Genomic DNA, 20,478 nt, shown 5'->3' with positions numbered 1-20,478 from the left:
AAACAAACCAAAAAAACAGAAAAGCTAAAGGGAATTAAAAACGAGCTCGAAGGTGAAGGAAATACCTTCCAGCACTTAATGTGGTTCTCAGCTCCCTCTACATCTAGACAATAACGAACTGAGCTGCATAGTTCTTATTGTCAGAAAAGTACAACCCGGAAAATCTTTCTGGCAGTAATCAATAAAATCTGTATGTTTCATACCATTATTACACTAATCTTATGAATATCTAGTGTTTTGAAGAAGAGAATACAGATTTTCATGACTTTCAATGTATAGAATTCAATGATTGTCTCATACTTAGAAGGAAATACACATAATTTCAAAATGGTTTGTGACATGGAGTTGCCCATAAATGAAAATGTATATTTGCTAAAAAGACTAGTTTTCTAAATAAAAATCTAGAAAGTCAGTAAATTGAGACCCATTATCTTTTTTAAGAGAGAGGAAGGGGGACAGAGAGAGAAATATCGATTTGTTGTTCCACTTATTTATGCATTCATTTGTTGATTCTCATATGTGCCCTGACCAGGGATCAAACCCACAACCTTTGGTGTATGGGGGCAGCGCTCTAACCAACTGAGCTACCTGGCCGGGGTGAAACCCCCTTTTACCCGTAAACCACTGTTTGGAGAATTATTTTTATTTTTTTCAGTATACCTAAACTTGATTTAGCCTATAATGTTTTAAAGGTGATTGTTAAGATGAGATAAATACTATGACTTAGTAATTTTTATGTGTTTATGTCAGCTATATAGTGATGAATTACCTAATATCCATAAAAAGGGTTATTGCATAATAAATAATTGTATATTAACTAAAAATACTCTTTAGTTTTATGAAATTTGTTTTTTTAAAAGTAATTTTGTAGCATTTATTTTTTTAATAATTCAGTGAAGAGAGTAATGCTTTCTAACACATTGTTTTGTCCAAGCATGTCTAACAAAATTAAAAATTATTTATTACTTTTTATACAAAAATTTATATGAAATAAATTTTATTTAGCTTTAGTTTTTCCAGTAGTTTGATACAAAATTAGCATTTGGTACAGCAATGATGAAGCAGAGAGATGACATTTGATATATGATTTATATTAGCTATTCAGTAACATTCTGCCAGCTAACAAAGAAACTTTTTGCATATCTGTACATAATTGAATTATTTCTTTTAGTTTCTAGGTAGATAACAATCTTTCAGTATATTTAGCACACAAAAAGAAATAAATTAATTATAGACCATATTTTATTTATATATATGTATATTACAAGTAAGTAATTTTAATACATTTATTATCCTAGTGTTTAAATAAATTTGATATATTCATTGTCTCTGGGCTTAACTTTCAGCCAACAGGGTAGGGGGCTTCTATAACATTGCTAGAATAGTGTTTTACATTAAAAATTGGTAAATAAGAAGAATGCTTATTTTTCTTAAACTTTGCTAGTGGAAGAAGAGTAAAGTGTAAATTGAAAAGCTTCCTCTAAAATAATTTTGTAAAAGTATTTTAATGGCAACAAAGTGCCTTTAAACGTTTCAGATACAGCCGCACGCAGGTCTGGTATTGAAGCGGATTCTTTGCCTCTGTCTAGTGTATCTGCAGGACACTTCACATCTTTGTTACATTAGGATGAGTCATATGACACAGCTGGTCATTTGAAAAATTGCTTTAGCTTTTTAAATTAATTTTAGGCTGATATATAAAATTAGCCCTTTTTAAAATTAGCCCTTTTTAAAATGCTATAAAGGAGAAACAGCTGTCCTTAAGAGAAAGTCTTTTTTAAGGAACAGTTTGCTCATCACTAACCACCCTCTTAGTGCCAAACCTGGGCCAGACGGTAAGATAGGAAAACATTTTTCCTCTTTTTATCTTTGGGTTCCCTGCCCCCCTTCTTAACATTTGGCCTCCTGCCCCTCCGCGTTTTCTAGTGTTCTCTTAATCTTGCCTCTCTGAAAGTAAGTAAGGGCCTCCGTAGTCAAGTGTTGGACAGGTCACGGTCCCCCGCTAGGACCGCCTGCGCTCCTGCGGAAGGAACGTCTCTAGGGGCCAGCGGCTGGGGTCCGCGCCCACAGAGGAGTGAGGGGCGGGCAGGGAACGGGAGGCGAGTGCGGGGACTGAGGCTGCTGCGTTAGGCCGGGAGGGCTGCTCCTCCCCAGCACTCCACTGTGCAAGCCAAGGCCTGTCCTGGTGAGAGGAGGGTCTCTCAAGTAGACTCTGCCACCACGCTGATTGCTGTACATAGTAATTCATCTCAAAGTATGAACTTTCTCTCTTTGTCACTTGTACCACCAGCTTGAAATCAAATCCCTTTTTGTTTGTTTGTTTGTTTAAGGCTGAAAGAGCATATTCCTTTTGTGGCACTATTGAATACATGGCACCAGATATTGTCAGAGGGGGAGACTCGGGACATGACAAGGTATGTTCTATTTCTGACACCCCTTTATATATCTCTATAAAATGTATAATAACTTAGGTATAATCACTTACGTATAATAACTCAGATACAGTCTCTTTAACAGAGTCCTCTTTCCTGTTGTCTTTATTTTTTTCTTCTTTGCTTTGTATACATGAACACACTATGATATCTGGTATTTTGGATTAAAAAGTTAATAGAAAGATGAGAGAATTCTAGATTTCCCTTTTTTTAGGTTTTATTGGTGAGGATAATTTTTTGTTTTATAGAGTAACACTCTGTTAAAAGGAAACCTCAAAAGCAACTAATTCTTCAAATAATTTTTATGTTATGTCCAATTAAAGAATCTATATCTTGAGCAAAGTACCAGTTGTAACTCTATTTAAAACAAAAATCATTCATTTTCTGTTGCATAGGCCCTGCTCTTTTAGAACACAGCTGAGCCACAATACAATACGGAGGTGTCACTGAGCACATCAATTGTCCTGTGTTCCTGTCTGAGTCTTGCTGGATGATTTTGGACAGTACATATTGCATTATTGATTTTTGTTGGAAAAATATAAGAAACATATAGTTGGCTGTTTCACCTTAGGTTGATACTTGCTAAGAGATCACTGAAAGTGGAACATTTCCTATTTTCTTATTCCCCATTTCTGCTTTAACTTTGGAGACTTTCTTGATGATCTCTTCAACAGACATAATCATTGTAAGGATCCTTGGAGAAAGAAGATAATCCTTTTTAAGCATCCAAGATAGTTGTTTGTTTTCCTAAGCCCTAGAAGGGCTCCCTGCGCACTTTCCTTTGCCTGAGGCAAATGAAGGCTGGGAAGAGGCTTTCGAAGTGCTGATGTTATAAAATCTAGGTCACGTGTTTTTTCTTCCTGTATTAAAGGGTACAGACCTGTTCAGTTCTTTCTGAGCACTCTGCCTTATTATTAGCTTTCTCCAAATAAGGGATTCTGACCACTTTTTGCTTCTGACCTTTTCCTTTCCCTCTTCCCTGTTCAAAACCCCACATACACAGTCCAAACATCTGAAATGTGGAGAATATTTGCTAATGACTTATCCTATGTTTAAAGCCTCTTCTCCAAGTTTTCATGACTAGGAATCTGATTGTAGAGCTGTATCAATTTAAGAGCATGGTTCCAAATCCAACAGCAGAGCATTCTGAGGGTCCTGACTCAGATGGCAGTAAAACTGCCTGTATAAATAAAAGAATTGAATTGCTATTTTAGTTCGCTTCAGGGTATTTTTTGAAACTATTGGGAAATTCGGTAGGCATTTATAACTATTAAAATTTGAAAATTACCTTTAAGAACCAATTTTTAGGAAAGAAAACTTTATATTACTCCTAGAATTTCTGCATACCCGAGGTCCAGAATACAGCTAAGTCTTTAGGAGTTGGTGGGACACCTTGGTGACTATGAGCTGATTAAATGAGATTTAATGTATGCAACTACTCGTCAGTGAGCCTGGCTTGCACTCGCTCTTTTGTGACTTCAGTCTCCCTGATCCTGTTTTCTAAGTCATTGTTATGTATTTTCTTTAAAATAGCTCAAATAGCTCTAGGCTCATACATTTTGCATCATTTCTCTGAAACCTTAGCCCTTGAATTTGGACGCAGAGAGTTTAAAAATTTTGCATCGAGTTAATATCTCATTGGCATAAACCCTATATTCAACCATTATTAAAATATTGATTTGCATAATTACAAAAGAAGTAATTTTCAGTATATCAAGATTCTTGCAATTATATGTAATTTGCTGTGTTCTCAGTTCAGGTAACTACATTTATAAATTGGTTTCCAATTCAGATCACATTTTGTTTTACATTATTTTAAATTTCATCATGCTTCAGTAAATGAAGACTATTAGATTTATGAGATAGTTTCTATAAGAGGAACAGATTTAGGTGGTTATGAAAAAACTTCTTTAGATGGGATTTTTTTTCATTTTTGTTCTTTGACTTTAAGTAATTTTATATTTATTGGGTAATTAATAAAAATGCTAATCGGTACTTTCCCCCCTCTATCATAAGTCCGAAGATTTTGCTTAAAATTTTAAAAATTTATTTTAAATTAACAAATTTTTTTTAATTAACCAAAGTAAAATCCTTACTAGTATAGAATATACTTAAAACACTTTAAGCGCATTAATTGACAGTCTAATGTTTAAATTCTGTTCTAAGGATACCTGGATATTTGTTCTCTAAATGTCTTTCTTGCATGTGCTAATTTAATACTCCTTGCACAGAAAGCGTTTTGTTAAAATATTTTCCAAATATACAGCTTTATTTTGTTCATTTTTCTTTCTTATGAATGACATTTTGTTAATATTCTATCAAATGAAATTCTTGTTCTGCAGGCAGTTGACTGGTGGAGTTTAGGTGTCCTGATGTATGAACTACTGACTGGAGCATCCCCTTTCACTGTCGATGGGGAGCAGAATTCCCAAGCCGAGATATCTAGGTAAGATTCAGCAAAATAAAGTGTGTGTGTTGTTGCCTCAAAGGAACTGGTCACATTTCTGTAATGCGGCTGATGCAAAAAAAATAATTTTTTAAAATAGGGATAGACAAAATTAGGTTTAAGTGGTTAATTTCCATTTATAATGATAGAGGATGTATATATAACCTTTATATCTCTTTATGTTTTACGTGCCCAGATAGCTCTTAAGATTCACAGGAATAGTTTCATAATTTTTGTGTGTTCCAAAGCACTTGCTAGCCTGGCCTGGCGTGGCTCAGCGGTTAAGCGTCGACCTAGGATCCAGGCAATCAGGGTTCGATTCCTGGTCAGGGCACATGCCCAGGTTGCGGGCTGCAGCCGATCAATGACTCTCTCACCATTGATGTTTCTAGCTCTCTCTCTCCCTCTCCCTTCCTCTCTGAAATCAATAAAGATACATTTTAAAAACAAAAAAAAAAGCACTTGCTAATTGTCTTAACCTAGTAAGTACATAGGATATTGAGGTTTATTTGATGGACACTTCCTTCCCATTGTCTACATATTATCATTTCTTTGTGACTTTAACATGAACAGTAGTAATATTTTTCAGCTCATGTATATAGGCTCAATAGAAACAAATACCGTAAAATCACCCTCTTATTGGTTATTATAGCATTACTCTATTCCTTTCCTTCATAGCAGTTATTGCAATTACATTGCTACACTTTGGTTTATAATTATTTGATCAATGTTTGTCGGTCCCACTAGATTGTAAACTCTGAGAGAGCAAGGGCATGCCTGGCTTTCATCCCCAGCATTGTGTGCCCAGGTGCCAGCCAGCACAGCGCTTTACTGTGCAGAGTTCAATAAATATTCTTGGAATCAAGTGAATTAATGAACAAATAAACAACAGTGATAAAACATTATGCTAATTACTAGTTATGTTTTTGTTGTTTTTACTTGAATTTTATAACTTTGAGAACAGATGTGACATTTAAAAATTAAAAATCGAGAGTTCCACTTCTTACCAAGATGGAATCACAAGAGCCGGGTTTACTCTCTTGCCTGAAACAGTTTTTAAAGTGGGCAAAATATCTGAAAGAACAACACTGAAACATTGACCCTTTCGCAGTGAAGGACAGGAAACCCTGAGAGATGGGAAATCCCTGAGGTGAGCCCTGCCATCGCCCAGCTTACTGCCTTGAGAGAAAGTCCTGGCTGCAGCGCAGGGAGGGGACCAGGCGGAGTGAGGTGGAGCTGAGAGCCCGGGAAGAGTCCAAGGCAGCTAGAGCCTGGGGCAGTGTCGAGAGGAGAAAGCTGCAGAGGGAAGCTCAGAGATCTGCAGAAGGCACCCCTCAAGGGTTCATTCAGTGAAGTAATGAGAAGCATGCGTGTGTGGGGACTACTCAGCAGTGAAGATGCTGTTTCTCTCCAAATTGATCTATAGATGGAACACAATCATAATCCCAGCAGGCTTTTTTTTCTCTTCTAGAAATTGACAACCTGGATCTGAAATGCATATAGAAATGCAGAGAACCAGAAATAGCTAAATGATCTTTGAAAAAGTAGTCCAAAGTTGATTTCAAGACTTATAAGCTACAATAATTAAGACACTGTGGTATTTGTATCAAGACAGACAAATATTCAGTGAAACAGAATAGAGAGGTCAGAAATAGAATCACACAGATACAGGCAATTGATTTTTTTTTTTTTTTCAAAGGTGGGAAGTCAGTTTGGTAGAGAAAAGATAGTCTTTTCAGTAAATTATGCTGGACTCATTGGCTATCATACCGGGGGGAGGGGAGCTTCTATACATTCCACCATATAGAAAAATAAACTAAAAATGATCATTGACCTAAATGTAAGACCTATAGAATTTATGTAAAACTATAGAATTTATGTAAGAAAACATAAAGGAAAATCTTTGCTACCTTGAGTTAGGTAAAGATTTCTTAGATATGACACAAAAAGTATAATCTATAAAAGAAAGCATTGACAAATTGGACTTCATCAGAATTTCTCTCTTCAAAAGGAACTGTTAAGAGACCACAGACTGGGATAAAATTATAAATCAGATTTGAAAAGGACTAGTATACAGATTATATAAAGAACTCTCAAAACTCAAGGGAAAAAATGGGCAAAAAATTTAAACAGTTAACCAATGAAGATCTATGAGTGGCAAATAAGCACATGAAAAGATGACCAACATTGTTAGTCTTTAGGGAAATGCAGTTAAACCACAATGAGATGCCACTGTATACTCACTGGAATGGCTAAGAATAAAGAATAAAGAGAATGAATATCTTAGGGTTCCAGAGAAACAGAAACAATCGGGCATATAAAAGGTGATGTATTATAAGGAATCAGCTCACACAATTATGAAAGCTGAGAAGTCCCACGATCTGCCATCTGCAAGCCGGAGACTCAGGAAAGCCAGTGGTTCCAGGGGCAGAAGACCAATGTCCCAGGTTAAGTAGGAAGGGACTGAATCCTCCCTTCTGCTTTTTTTTCCCTTTTCAGTCCCTAAAGGGGTTGGATGGTGCCCACCAACATTAAGGAGGGGATTCAAATGCTAATCTCATGAGGAAGCACCCTCACAGACACACCTAGAAATAATGTTTAATCTGGGCCACCTGTGGCCCAGTCATGTGACATAAAAATCAATCAACACAACTTCACCCCTTGTCAACTTGGCAGCCATATGTATCTCCTTATGCCAGACTTAATCTCCAAAGACAGTAACAAGGTCATAATCCCACCTGGTCTAGAACACGGTAAGACCAGTGAATTTCAGAAGCGTGGTCCCATTCATGTACTTCATTCGCTGTGAGTTGAGTTCTTTGATCAGAAGCAGTGCTGTGTGGAATGTAAGCGTCTATCCCAGTTAGAATGAAACACTGCCCCTTCCACACTGTAGTCAGTCTGCCACCAGGTGGCTGGCTGATCACCCAGGGGATTGATGCCATATGAGGCAATCAGTGTTGGTTTCTGCTACTGGCCGATCGAGCATTCAGCGGTGGCCACAGCCAGGGCAGCCTTGGTGAGTAGAAGTCCATGTGTAACCTCCATCCCTGCCACCATGGCCACTTTATTCATGAGCCCACTGGGTGATGATGCTGTTGACTGGAGAAAGAGGCTGACTGGTATCCGCAGAACAGACCAAATAGGCGAGCTGAATGGGGATTGGTGGAAATCTTCACTCCTACATCTTTCAAGTCCTTGATGCCGGCAGTTAATCTCAGCAGTCCCCCAGGAATACAGTATTGCTTTGGGTTTTCTATTTTTCTAGGTAGAGACAGTTCTAATGGCATCCACCAGGCCTTTCCAACCATAATTGTCCTCACTCCACAGGTCAGAGAACCAATGGGGATTCTGCCAGCTTCTAAGTATGTCTGTTCCAATTATGTGTTCTGGAACTGCAGAAATAACCATAGGATGGGTTCAGGGACCCCCTGAATCCACCGTGAGATGGACGTGAGCTAAAACTCCATTGATCACCTGACCTCCACAAGCCCCTACTCTGACTGGTGGGCCGCAGTAATGTTTTGAGTCTTCTGGACTTAGTGACAGTTCAGAACCAGTGTCCAGTAGTCCTCGAAAGTTCTGAATAGTTCCTTTTTCCCAGCATGCAGTTAGTCTGGTAAGAGACCGTAAGTTGCTTTGGGGAAGTCTGAGAGAAAGACTGGCAGCATAAATTGTCAGGTTTCCCACCCTCCCCTTCATTCAAGAGGTTCTGGGAATGCAAACTGGCTCAGGTGTGGGAATTGTTTGAGGGCAGTTGACTGGGAGGAGGGCAAGATTGATGACAAAGGGACACAAGGAAGCTTCGGAGGGTGACGGTATGTTCATTATCTTGGTTGTGGTGATGGTTCCACAGGTGTACACAAAGATCAGAACTTATTAAGTTGTACACTTTGTATGTGGGAAGTGTGTTGTACATCAATTTTACTTCAATTGAAAAAATTTTAATGAACCATTTACAGGACAGATTAGGATGTAAATAATTTCTTGCTGTCCCAGCTATTCAACACCGAAGTTAAGTGATAGGAATATTTCTTGGTAAATTCATAGTTAAAATCATGTCTGTTGTTAAACATACTAAATATCACTCGGCTTATTTTAAATGGGCTTTTTGACAGTTTGAAAATGGGCAGTTTGAAAATGTTTCAGAATTACAGAAAACCTTGGCTACAGTCTTGAGAATTTGGGTCCCCTTGCAAGGTCAGCCTGTCATGGTGAGACGGGGCCAAAGGACGGCCTTAACCTGGCAGTGTTAAAAAGTGGCTCCTCTGGCTAATTCCCCTCTTTTTGATTCCAGGACACAAGCAATCTTCTTTGTAATTTTTCTTTCCACCACAGGTCTGCCTGTAGAGGGAGAGTGTATTGCTGTTTGTGATGGCAGGAACATTCTGAACCAAGTGCTGTTCAAATTTAAATTGCTTTTACTACCTTTAGCTCAATCAGTTGACATTCCTGTTTTAGAAAGAGAAAGAGAGCCTGAGTCAGAGTCCTAAAATCTTAGAACTAGAGCACATTTTTCAAGAATTCGAATAGGGGTTTTTTTTCCTTTGATTAATTATCCACTTTGTCATGTTGTTAATGTTTTGTTTAAAACTTGATGTTAATTTATGATTCCATGGTTTTTTGTGGCACTTATTTTTTTGTTCCTGAAATTTATAAACAGTGTAATAACTGAATTATCTTACATTACCTTTTCCTTTCAAGATAATCATTCTGATTGTCTTTCCTGGTGTAAAATCTTTCACAGTCTGTTCTTTTTAAAAAATATGCCATTAAGATAAATATATCATTATTCTATCCCCAATATCTTAATTACCCAGGGCTTTTTCTTGTCGTTGAATTCTTCCATTCCTTAATTATTGTGATCTTCCCTGAACTCTGCATATTTTTTATAGTTTTTACTTGAGATACTTCAAAATGATGTATTTTCCAAGTTATCTACTTACCTATTGTTGTCTACAGGTAGCCTAAAATCAGAACAAGATTGTTTTTCTGGTACTTCAAATTTCAAAATAAAAGAATGTAGAATGAGACTGAAACTTTCTCAGTGATGTAAGAATCCCTTCATCAGTGTCCCTGATAGTCATCTCCTTCCCTTCTGAGTGCCATCCATGAATGGGGAGCACGAGCGTGTAAGGTATTTTCAAGGAATCCCCTTCAGCGGAACAACTTTAGTTCTATAGAAATTTTTCCTGTTTAAAATAAGCTGAGCCGGGCCGGTGTGGCTCAGTGGTCGAGCATCAACCCAGGAACCAGGAGGTCACAGTTTGATTCCCGGTCAGGGCACATGCCTGGGTTGCAGCTCGATCCCCAGTCGGGGCCGTGCAGGAGGCTGCCGTTGGATGATTCTCTCCCATCATTGATGTTTCTATCTCTCTCCTTCTCCCTTCCTCTCTCTGAAATCAATAAAAACATATATTTTTTTAAAAAGCTGAAATTACCTTTCTCTAACCTCTGCTTGTCAATCCTGGATCCATCCTTTAGGTATTTGAAGTAGTTTTATCTAGGGTAACTCTTTCTAGTTCTCTTACTGTTTATGTGAAATCATTTCCCGACTCCTCATATCTTGGTACCCATTTTGGACAAATACTAAATTGCCAACATTATAGATTCGAATGATTGCTCTTTAGCTTTCTGTGAGTCTGTTTTTTATCTTTATTTCATGTTTATAGTGTGTGCTTTTCTTACCAACGTGTCTCCAGCTTTTATTACACCTTTCTGTGTGGAACTTCTGGTAGGGTGTGTGTGACTGCTACACGGGAGGTGTCCACCCACCCAGCCACTGTATCTGCTTTGGTTTTCTGCCTGCCCCTCCGAGCAGGAGCCCTGCACTTGGCTGGGTTTTGTAAACCATGATAATTGAATATATCGTCACCTAGAAACCAGGACACAGGTTCTGTTCAAGGCTCTTCCATCATCTCTGACAGGGTTGTTTGTCTCACTTTCTCTGCCTTTGAAATATAGAAAATGTTTGTGAAGAGATGTTTATTTAGGTTCTTCATTTTCCATCAGTGAAGTAGGTTTTCTTAATATGTTCATTGTACTATTATAAACATAACATTACTAAGTTCAGGTCCAAGTGGTATCAAAATAATGATACTAAACCAAGCTCTAATTGTACTATTTAGGTCAGGGGTTGGCAAACTACAGTCCTCAAGCCAAATGCATTCTGCTGCCTATTTTTTGTGTCTGGCCTGTGAGCTAAGAATGGATTTTAGTGAGTTCTCCCTCTTGGGAGCAGCCTGGTGCCTTTCCCCCCCAGGCGCATTACCTTTACCTTTCTCCAAGGGCCCTTCTTTTACCTCCAACTTTCTAAATTTCTCTTATAGTTTGAAAAAAAAGAATGGATTTTATATTCTTAAATTCTTATTGTGCAAAAGATACACAATATTTTGTGGCATGTGAAAATTACATGAAATTGCAATCTCAGTGCCCATCAACAACATTTTATCAGAACACAGCCATGCTCATTCATTTGCTGTCATCTCTGGCTGCTTTCCTGGTACTGCTGCAGAGTTGAATAGTTGCCACAGAGACCGTATAGCTTTCCAAAGCCTACAGTATTTATTGTCTGGCCTTGTATTAGTTACCCATTATCCATTGCTAAGAAACAAATGACCTGAAAATGTAGTGGCTTAAAACAACATACACTGATTATCTCAGAGTTTCTGTGGATCAGGAATCTGGGCACAGCTTAACTATGACCCCTCCTTCAAGGTCACTTGGGCTGCAATCACAGTGTTGGCTGAGCTGTAGTTATCTCAGGGCTCAGCTGGGAAAGGATCTGCTCCAAACTCATGTGGCTGTTGGCAGGGTTGTTGGACTGAAGCCTCAGTTCCTCTCTGGCTATTGGCCAAAGACCACCTTCAGTTCCTTGCCACGTGGGCCTGTCCAGCATGGCAGCAAGCTTCTTCAAAGCAGGCAAGCTTGGAAGGCAATAGAGAGAGTCTACTAGGAAGACAGAATGTTTTGTAACCTAGTCATGAAAGCAGCATCTTGTCATCTTTATTGTTAATGTGGGTAACAGGAAGGTCTGTAGGTGCATCCCACCTTCAGGGGAGGGGATTACACAAGGTCCTGAACACAAGGAGACAGTGGCCATTGGGGACCACCTTAGAAGTCGGTCTGCCATGGGTCCTTTACAAAAGTTTAGGTAATTAATTTCTTTTTCCCTCCAAGATGTGTTATCTCTTTAGGTAATTATTTTAATACATTGATTTTGTGTTCTGTAGTATAGTATTCTAAAACAAAATCAAGCAGTAATTTGTTGAAATTTTGTATTTTATATTTATTGCTCAGTAACACCTTGAATTAGCTCATTTGTCATTAAAAAGTTTTCTGTTTATAGATGTGTTGCTTTCAGAGTTATGTATAGAATAATTGTAAGTATCATTATTTCTTACCCTGTTGTTGTTTTCTTAATCTTCATTCGAGGATATTTTTTCCATTGCTTTTCAAAGAGAGTGGCAGGGAGGGAGAGAGAAAAAAAAAAAAAACACATCGGTGTGAGAAAGACACATCGATTGGTTGCCTCCCACACACGCCCCTACCGGGGCTGGGGATTGAGCCTGCAACCGAGGTATGTGCCCTTGGCCGGAATCGAACCCGGGACCATGCTTGTTCTTCATGTTCCCTCATCAGCACTGTGTTCTACAGGAATTCCTTCAGATTTCTACTCAGTTTCTTCCCGATCTGATCCCTGCCTCATCTAAATCTAGAACTTTAGTTCCCTGCATGGGGCACCTGCCCCACATCCCGGTTGCACACGGATGCTGCGGACTGTGTGTCCCTGGTAGACACAGATCTCCTTCTGCTCCCCCTCCAGTTCTGGCATCTCGGTGGGTCCATCCCTGTTTCCGGGTGCTCATTGCTCTCTCAGCGCCCCTTCTTTTGTGGCTGATCCCCTGTGGCCAATATGACCACCCATTCCTTTCCCCAGTGCCTGGCAGGGAGTCGACTTCCAGCCCACATCGGGTGCCTCAGGCTGAGCGAGCGATAGACAGCGTGGAGTCAGAGCCCAGGGGATTCCAGCCAAGTGCTGCGTCTGCCCCGCTTCAGAAAAGTGAATGTCAGCAGCCAGGTGTCTGTATCTGATCCTTACACAACATTCTTGCCTGCAGAGGTACCTTCGGGGTGGGGAAATGGAAAAGCCTATGCTTGTTTTCCCCGGAGAGGCAGGGCTCCCAGTTTGTCAGACATGCCAGCGCCTGATCTGAGGAGAGGCCTGACTCTAAGGCCGAGCACCTGCCGAGCATCCTGCCGAGCAGCGAGCCACAGGGGACCGTGAAGAGTAAAGAGTCGGAAGGAGAAGCGGGCACTGCTCGTTTTTTTTACTTTCTACTGTCATTTCCTTATGTTCTCAGGATGGAGTGCTAGAAATCAAATTAGCTTTGCAATGAGTGACGCTGCTGGAGTTTTTAGTGGAAAATTACAGTTTCAATATCATTTCACAGGTTCTCAGTGACTACTTGCTCCAGTCTCTGGTCATACTTACCTCAAGGTCGCACGGCCAGTAAGCAGCAGAGCGTATTGAACTCTGAGAGTGAACTCAGTCTGGCTCCAGAGCCCGTGTTCTTAGCATACTATACTGTCTTATCAATTTATTGTCTGTTTTGTTCCATAACAATTATTCATATTTTAATGCACAACAGGGGACCGTTTTGCAAACCCAAATAATGGAGTAACTGTTTATCTCCATGTAGACTGTGTTAAGCGTCTTAATTTCAATCAGTCCCTTTCTTTCTTTCTCATTATTTTTACTTATTGATTTCAGAGAGAGGAAAGGAGAGGGAGAGAGAGAGAGAGAAACACGCATGATGAGAGAGTCGGCATTGATCAGCTGCCTCCTACGCGCCCCTGACTGAGGGTCGAGCCCACAGCCTGGGTGTGTGCCCTGACCGGGAATCAAACACGACCTCCTGGATCCTAGGTCTGTGCTCAACCACTGAGCCATGCCCAGCTGGGTTCTCATTAAATTATTGATCTGGCTTTTCAGGGAGGCAGAAGTACGTTAGGATTGGATTGATCTCTTCTGTGACCTTAGAATAAATTCAGATATTTCATCAAGGAGCTTGGTTATCTTAATTTTTGACTTTCCATAGTAAGAAGGAGACTTGACTCCGTCTTGAGTGGCACTTGCCTTCCAGGGCTTGCTTGTCGGTGTCATTGTAGCAGGAAGTGAAGCAGACACTTTCATCCAGTGAAAAGCTGCTTTTCAGGGTTCAGGAGCGGAGCCGCATCTGAGTCGCTCTGACTCCCCCTCTTGGTCTCCCTTCCCGCTGCAGCCCCGTGGGCCCCTGTGTTCACTGGCACACTGGGAAAGGCAAGTGAGGAGGGTGTGGTTGGGGTTTTCTTTTGTCCTTTCAAGTCTGGATACTGAACTCCCTTCCCTGAATTTATTAGGAGTTGTTTCCATTGTGAAATCTTTTATCACAGAGTTTAGGCCCCGCTGAGCCTTCCTTTTCCTTTTTTCCCAATTAAATAGTTGGGATGGTGGCTTCTTGTTAGGATTGATTTATATTGAAAAATGATCCAGTACTTTTTGTTTCTGCTTATTTAAGTTTCAGAAGTTTGATTTCATATTTTAAATATTTTTATCTCTGCTTTTCACATTTGTTACAAAGTGCATTGTATGATTCTTGTTTTTGCTAAGAGGACCGTCCCTATAACTTCGCCCTCTGATTGTTTTAACAGCAAGTTTTGTCTGCCTACAGGAGAATATTAAAAAGTGAGCCTCCGTATCCCCAAGATATGAGTGCTTTAGCTAAAGACCTAATTCAGCGTCTTTTGAGGAAAGATCCCAAGAAAAGATTGGGATGTGGTCCGCGTGATGCCGATGAAATCAAAGAACATCTCTTTTTTCAGGTGAAACTTACTCAACAGATCTATGCCCTGCTGATTTCAGAGTGTTCAGCATTCTTGGAGAAATGAATGAACATGGTCGGGTGAACCAGGTCTCTTTTGAGTTGTTTTCTCCCTATTTTCATATACATTGCACTTTTTTCAAATGACAGGGACCCTTTAGGGAGAATCAGAATTCTACTGTTGGAGACCTGTGCTCTCTTTCTCCCTGAATGAAGCGGGAGTGGGGAGGGTTATAACAACATTTGTTTTTTTACATATGAATAGGTTAGAGTTTCTGAGTATGTTTCCACTCATGATCTCAAGATTTAGGCATATGGATGAAGGAGACTTTTATTATATTTTTTTGCTTCTCCCTCAGTTCATGATCCACTGTGCTCTACCACTGAGCCATGCTGCCGGGCAGTGTTCCACCTTTTAGATATGATTTTTTTTCTCCTTTTCCCAGGAGAAATCTCAGAATTTAAAATCTCCCTATTTCTTAGTTACATGACTATAACACATAGAGAATTGCTCATTTATTTTCTTTGTACTTGAGACAGTGCTTTTCTTATTCTGAGGAAGCCTAGATAACTGGAAAAGAAGTTGACTTGACTGAGTTAGTTCTTTCAGTTATTTCAGTCTAAATGGTCAACCTGGGATACCATGACCTTGATTTCTAAAACCCTGAGCTTCTGACTTTTAAATAATGTCATCATATCAACAAGCATGACCTAAATATTTCTAGTCTAAAGGGACTGTCCAAGTTTTATTTTTAATCTCCCAACTGAGCTTTTACATTATTAGCACCAAAACAAATGAGAATAGTTACCAAGGTGAAGAAAAAACTGCTGTAGAGTAAGCTTATATGTTTTCATTTATTGGTTTTTTTAAATATAGAAGAACAAATAGTGATTGAGAGTAAGAATTATCTCTGTACTTCTGTGCTCAAAACACGTTTGTTTCAGTCTTTCAATATAACCATTTTTTAACATATTACTGTACATACAGTAACATGGAGGGAAATACATTTAGAATAAAAGTAATTTCTCAGTATGTACATTTCATAGATTCATGTGGCACGAAAAGGTGAATGTTTGAATAAATGATTTCAACTATCTTGTTCAGAAGCTTGGCTCAAAAATTAATAAGATAAAATTCAAGAAAGCATTTAAGTAAAATACCCCTAATCATATTTTCCTAGAATTTTTTCTCTGTGGTTCCGTGTATTTGTGAATATTATAGTATATCTTTCATATTAGAGAAATGTCTTTTCTCTACAGCTTGGAATAGTAATTTTAGGTTATTGAATTGCCTTGGCTTCTCAAATGACAAGGACACTTTAGGAAAAACTAGCTTTCTGTTTGTAAAGACCTAAATGGAGTGGAGAGGGAGAGGACTGTAATAGCATTCAGTTTTTTATACTAAACGTTCTCCTGCTAACAACTTATTTCTATAAGTTACCTCCTTATTCTAGAAGTTCCTCCTAATGTATGTACAATAGCCGAGCACAAATCATGAAATGGAAATCATTACAGCCATGCAGAGGAAAGAGCACTAACTAGAAAGTCAAGAGACTGGGTACGAATCCTAACCCTTCCACTAGCTAATGTTTAAGCGAAATGGTTAGTTCTTACTCCCAGGCTCAACTCCCATCTGTGTCGCACAAAGGCCATCAATTCTAGCTGAAAAACTTGAAGATCTGTAACTTAATGATTTTATCTCCGTTGCCTCCACAAGAGGGCATAATAAAAACATTTTATGTTGTTTGATTAAACTTACTAAATGCCATCAGCCTAGAAATGCGATTTTCACATTTTCCCACCTCTGAAATAAGTATGCGTCTTACAATGGACCGCATCTTACTATTCTAATTGGTAATGCTTTTTCTTTCTTAATGGTGCATAAAATAATATCGTATTATCACTGATGACATCTTAGACTTGAAGAAACATATGAGTAGGTTATCGGTAGGGCTCAGTTAGCAAGTGTTATCTGAAGTTGTTTTAAGTGACAGAGGAGCTTAAAAAGCTGCAGAGGGTTGAATTTGAATAATGTAAAGCAGCCATTTATCAGACAGTGAGTGCCTGATATGGATGGAAAGGGAGCTTGGATTATCCCCGGGGAAGAGAAGAGGCTGTGTTTAAACTGCTTGAATACATATGAATGAGAAAAGAGCGATTGACCAGCATGATAGTATCATTTAAACTTGCAGCTGTAAATAAATGCATGACTGACAGTGAGTTTATTTTCTAACACGTCCAGATGACCAGGAGGAAAGCTAAGTAACACTGCCTCTGGAGAGCAGGAATGTGCCTTTAGGCTTAGTAGTCATATGCACAGAGCATTTTAAAGCCCTTTATGACAGTGTCTTTTGTTTTTGTTTGGTTTGGTTTTGCTTTGGTTTAACACCTTTCTCCGGAGGCTCAGAACAAAAGTAATTTTCCTGTTGTCCCTGAGGGTAAACTAGGGTGTCCTGGTGCCCCCTAGAGGACACGATGAGACCCCGCGTCAGGCCCAGCCGCGCGCCGCAGTCAAAAAGCGTGCTCGTGCTTATTAAAATACATGTGTTTAATCAAGAGTTTGAAATATATGCCTCTTAGGAAATATAGCTCAACTTTGCTGCTTTCAACTTTGCACTAACTTACTTCCTCTGTCTTAGAAAATAAATTGGGAGGATTTAGCTGCCAAAAAAGTGCCCGCCCCGTTCAAGCCGGTGATCCGCGACGAGCTGGACGTGAGCAACTTCGCGGAGGAGTTCACGGAGCTGGACCCCACCTACTCGCCCGCCGCGCTGCCCCGCAGCTCCGACCGCCTGTTCCAGGTGCGGGGGCGGGGGAGGGGGGGGCGCCCGAGGAGGCCCGTGCCGGCTTAGAAAGCAGGGTTCGCTCCTCCCCTCCGAATTTGTAAATGCACAGATTTGCCGATTGTTAACTGAAGTCAGGGTGTGTTAAATAGCAGACATCGTTTGTGTGTTTATTTTTAATACAAAAAACTTGATTTTTATCCCTGAAATTTTATTTCTGTTCAGGCTCCTTTATAGAAAAGACATCACCGCTTTATTTCACCTCTTCATATAAAATATCGTTTACTTCATAAACAGTGTTATCTCTGATTCTTGGTCTTGAGTGAAGAATCTTCACTGCTTAAAAATACTTGGGAAAGGGTCTTTCTCAGACCGCGGATGAAACGTGCTTCCCTGTGGGGTCACAGCCCCTCCCCGACTCCTGACTCCCGCAGGTAGGGGGCCGAGCCCACCGAGCCCACCGTGCCCTGGGCGCGCATAGCTCTGGTGTCTGCACTTGGCCGGGCACGTGGATGTTTAAAAAAATGTTCCTTGAACTAGTGAATGTTCTAGCTTGAACAGATTATCGTCCATCATTAGGTCACTTTTTGTTCAGGACATCATTCTGCCACTTGATTTTATTCCTTTTATGAAACTCAGTTTTAAATTTAATCAGTCTAAGGAAATACACTAAGTCAAGTCACTGCTGAGTTAGAAACCAATTGGAATGAATTGTTTTCTAGTTTAGAGAACAGTGCACTTGAACCACTTTGCATCATACCTTACCTCTACCTTTTCTGAGAAGTTGGTTGTGTTTATGAACAAACTTTTATCAGCAGTGCTGAAGAATTACAGCCGTGGGTCAGATTGTTGGGGTGGAATAGAGAAGAGGTATTTTTCTGCCTTTATTTTGAATTGGCTTAGTTCTACCAGAAGATGGCATTATCTCCTTCTGAAAAGCATTTTTCTATTAATTTGAAATTACCTTGCATTTTAGATTAGAAATAAAATAAAATTAGAATCATCGTAACAAATATTTGAGTGTTTTTAATCCTTTGACTTAAAAAATCATTATAGTCTGGTCCGTGCTAGACTGGAAAATTGCAACTCTTTCCTCTTCTCCTTTGCTTTTGTTTTTTAGGGCTACTCCTTTGTTGCCCCTTCTATTCTGTTCAAGCGTAACGCGGCCGTGGTAGACCCTCTTCAGTTTCACGTGGGAGCGGAACGTCCCGGAGTGACAAATGTTGCCAGGAGTGCAATGATGAAGGTATATAGATGTCACTAATTACATGACATATTTATGGTTTAAATACTAATACTGATTGACATTCTTAAGTCCAGTAAATTTAAGAGACGTACCATTCTACCAAGATGTGATTTTAAGAAATGAATAAATGGAAATACCAATATTTCCCTAGAGAATTACTAATATCAATGTGAATAAGCTCCTTTTTACGATGATAGAAAATTATGTAAGTTAAATAAATGATATAGATGAACGTAGAAATGAGCTAAAGTAAGATGAATTTTAGATTATAAATGTATTCCATTTACATTTATTAACATTACTAATGTCCTATTATTGCAGTTTTATTTACCCCATGTGTATTACTGATACTTTCTTAAGTGAAGTGATGTTGGTTTCTTATCAGGACTCTCCATTCTACCAGCACTATGAGCTCGATCTGAAAGACAAACCACTGGGAGAAGGAAGTTTTTCAATTTGTCGCAAGTGCATACACAAAAAAAGTAACCAAGCGTTCGCAGTCAAAATAATCAGCAAAAGGTATGGCCATTTCTGGCAGCCTCTCTCATGTATTCATCCTAGTCAATGGGTTCTGTGAATTAAGATTTTTATTTAAAAGAAAATCATTGGTATACTGTAAGGCTTGTTACCCACAGGGTTAGCCATTCGGCTCATCAGTTGATCCTTTCTACTTCTAACTCTAATAGATATTTTCAGATAAAGTAACCCATTTCAGACATAAATCATAGTAGGATATGCTTTGACTTTATCATGAGAAAACTCCTGTGGCAGTGATATTTCATCAGACTGGCTTAGTGAGTTCAGCAGCTCTTGTCATTTCTACTCATTGTATATTTGAAATACTTTAAAAAATTGTTTAGCAACCTACTGGTAGCTTTGAGAACCAGCTAGTTGTTTTGGTAACTAATTTTTAACTTCATATTTATATATATTCTTATTACCAAATTGTCAGGCAAGTAGGGCATCCATCTCTTTGTGTGATTAGCTGTTTTCTGACTCAGAAACTATCTTTTCTCAAGAATAATGCATTACTTGTTCTGGTGGGTGGTATGACTCATTACTTTCATGGAAACTTCTCATCTTTTGACGCTTATATTCTGAATACACTGTAAATAAAAACAAAATGAGGGTTGGGGCGATACTGACAAACACTTGGCGAAGAGGTTTGTAGAGACTAACTGTTCCATCTCACAGGATGGAAGCCAATACTCAGAAAGAAATAACAGCTCTGAAGCTCTGTGAAGGACACCCCAATATTGTGAAATTGCACGAAGTTTTTCATGATCAGGTAGTCCACTTTTTTTTTTTCTGTGCATACTAATTCACATTCCAAGTTTCTATCTTTTTTTACCAGTTTTGTTGGTGCTACTGGGTCAGAGTTAATGTGCAACGTCACCCAGCTGCTACAGAGGGCAGAGAAACCCTCCACACACAGTCTTAACCACCCCCAAAATCAGTGCATCCTTTAACTTCTGTGTTTCTCCTTCAGCGGCAGCCATAGGTGACATGGGAGGGGAACAGAGGGGCTGGAGCCCAGGGCCACTGCCACCAGCTTCGCTGTGCTTATTACCAGTTCAGCTGCAGCCACTGGAGCTTAATCGCTCAGACCTCTCAGGACTCAGGAATGTTCAACTTTCCTTCTACTTCTAGAATAGAACGTAGAGAACCTTGAACCTAATTAGCGAACTAAAGGTCAGGAAGGAAGCAG

At 39.4% G+C, this 20,478-nt stretch overlaps 1 protein-coding gene across 5 annotated transcripts in view; it reads left to right on the top strand.

Moving 5' to 3' along the window:
- The window catches only part of RPS6KA5 (ribosomal protein S6 kinase A5), a 107,268-nt gene that overhangs the window by 72,684 nt on the left and 14,106 nt on the right, over positions 1-20,478 (top strand). For all 5 annotated transcript variants that reach the window (XM_081117755.1, XM_081117757.1, XM_081117756.1 and 2 more), the window contains 7 exons: positions 2,331-2,414; positions 4,775-4,878; positions 14,592-14,742; positions 17,381-17,542; positions 18,645-18,770; positions 19,156-19,289; positions 19,965-20,058. In XM_081117755.1, coding sequence (XP_080973881.1) covers positions 2,331-2,414; positions 4,775-4,878; positions 14,592-14,742; positions 17,381-17,542; positions 18,645-18,770; positions 19,156-19,289; positions 19,965-20,058 — 855 coding nt within the window. The remainder of the gene's footprint in view (positions 1-2,330; positions 2,415-4,774; positions 4,879-14,591; positions 14,743-17,380; positions 17,543-18,644; positions 18,771-19,155; positions 19,290-19,964; positions 20,059-20,478) is intronic.

Source organism: Miniopterus schreibersii (genome assembly GCF_964146895.1).
Source record: "Miniopterus schreibersii genome assembly, chromosome: 1".
NCBI classification, from domain to species: Eukaryota; Metazoa; Chordata; class Mammalia; order Chiroptera; family Miniopteridae; genus Miniopterus; species Miniopterus schreibersii.
Note: the sequence above shows the minus strand (reverse complement) of the source record. Positions and strands in the feature narration are given on the sequence as shown.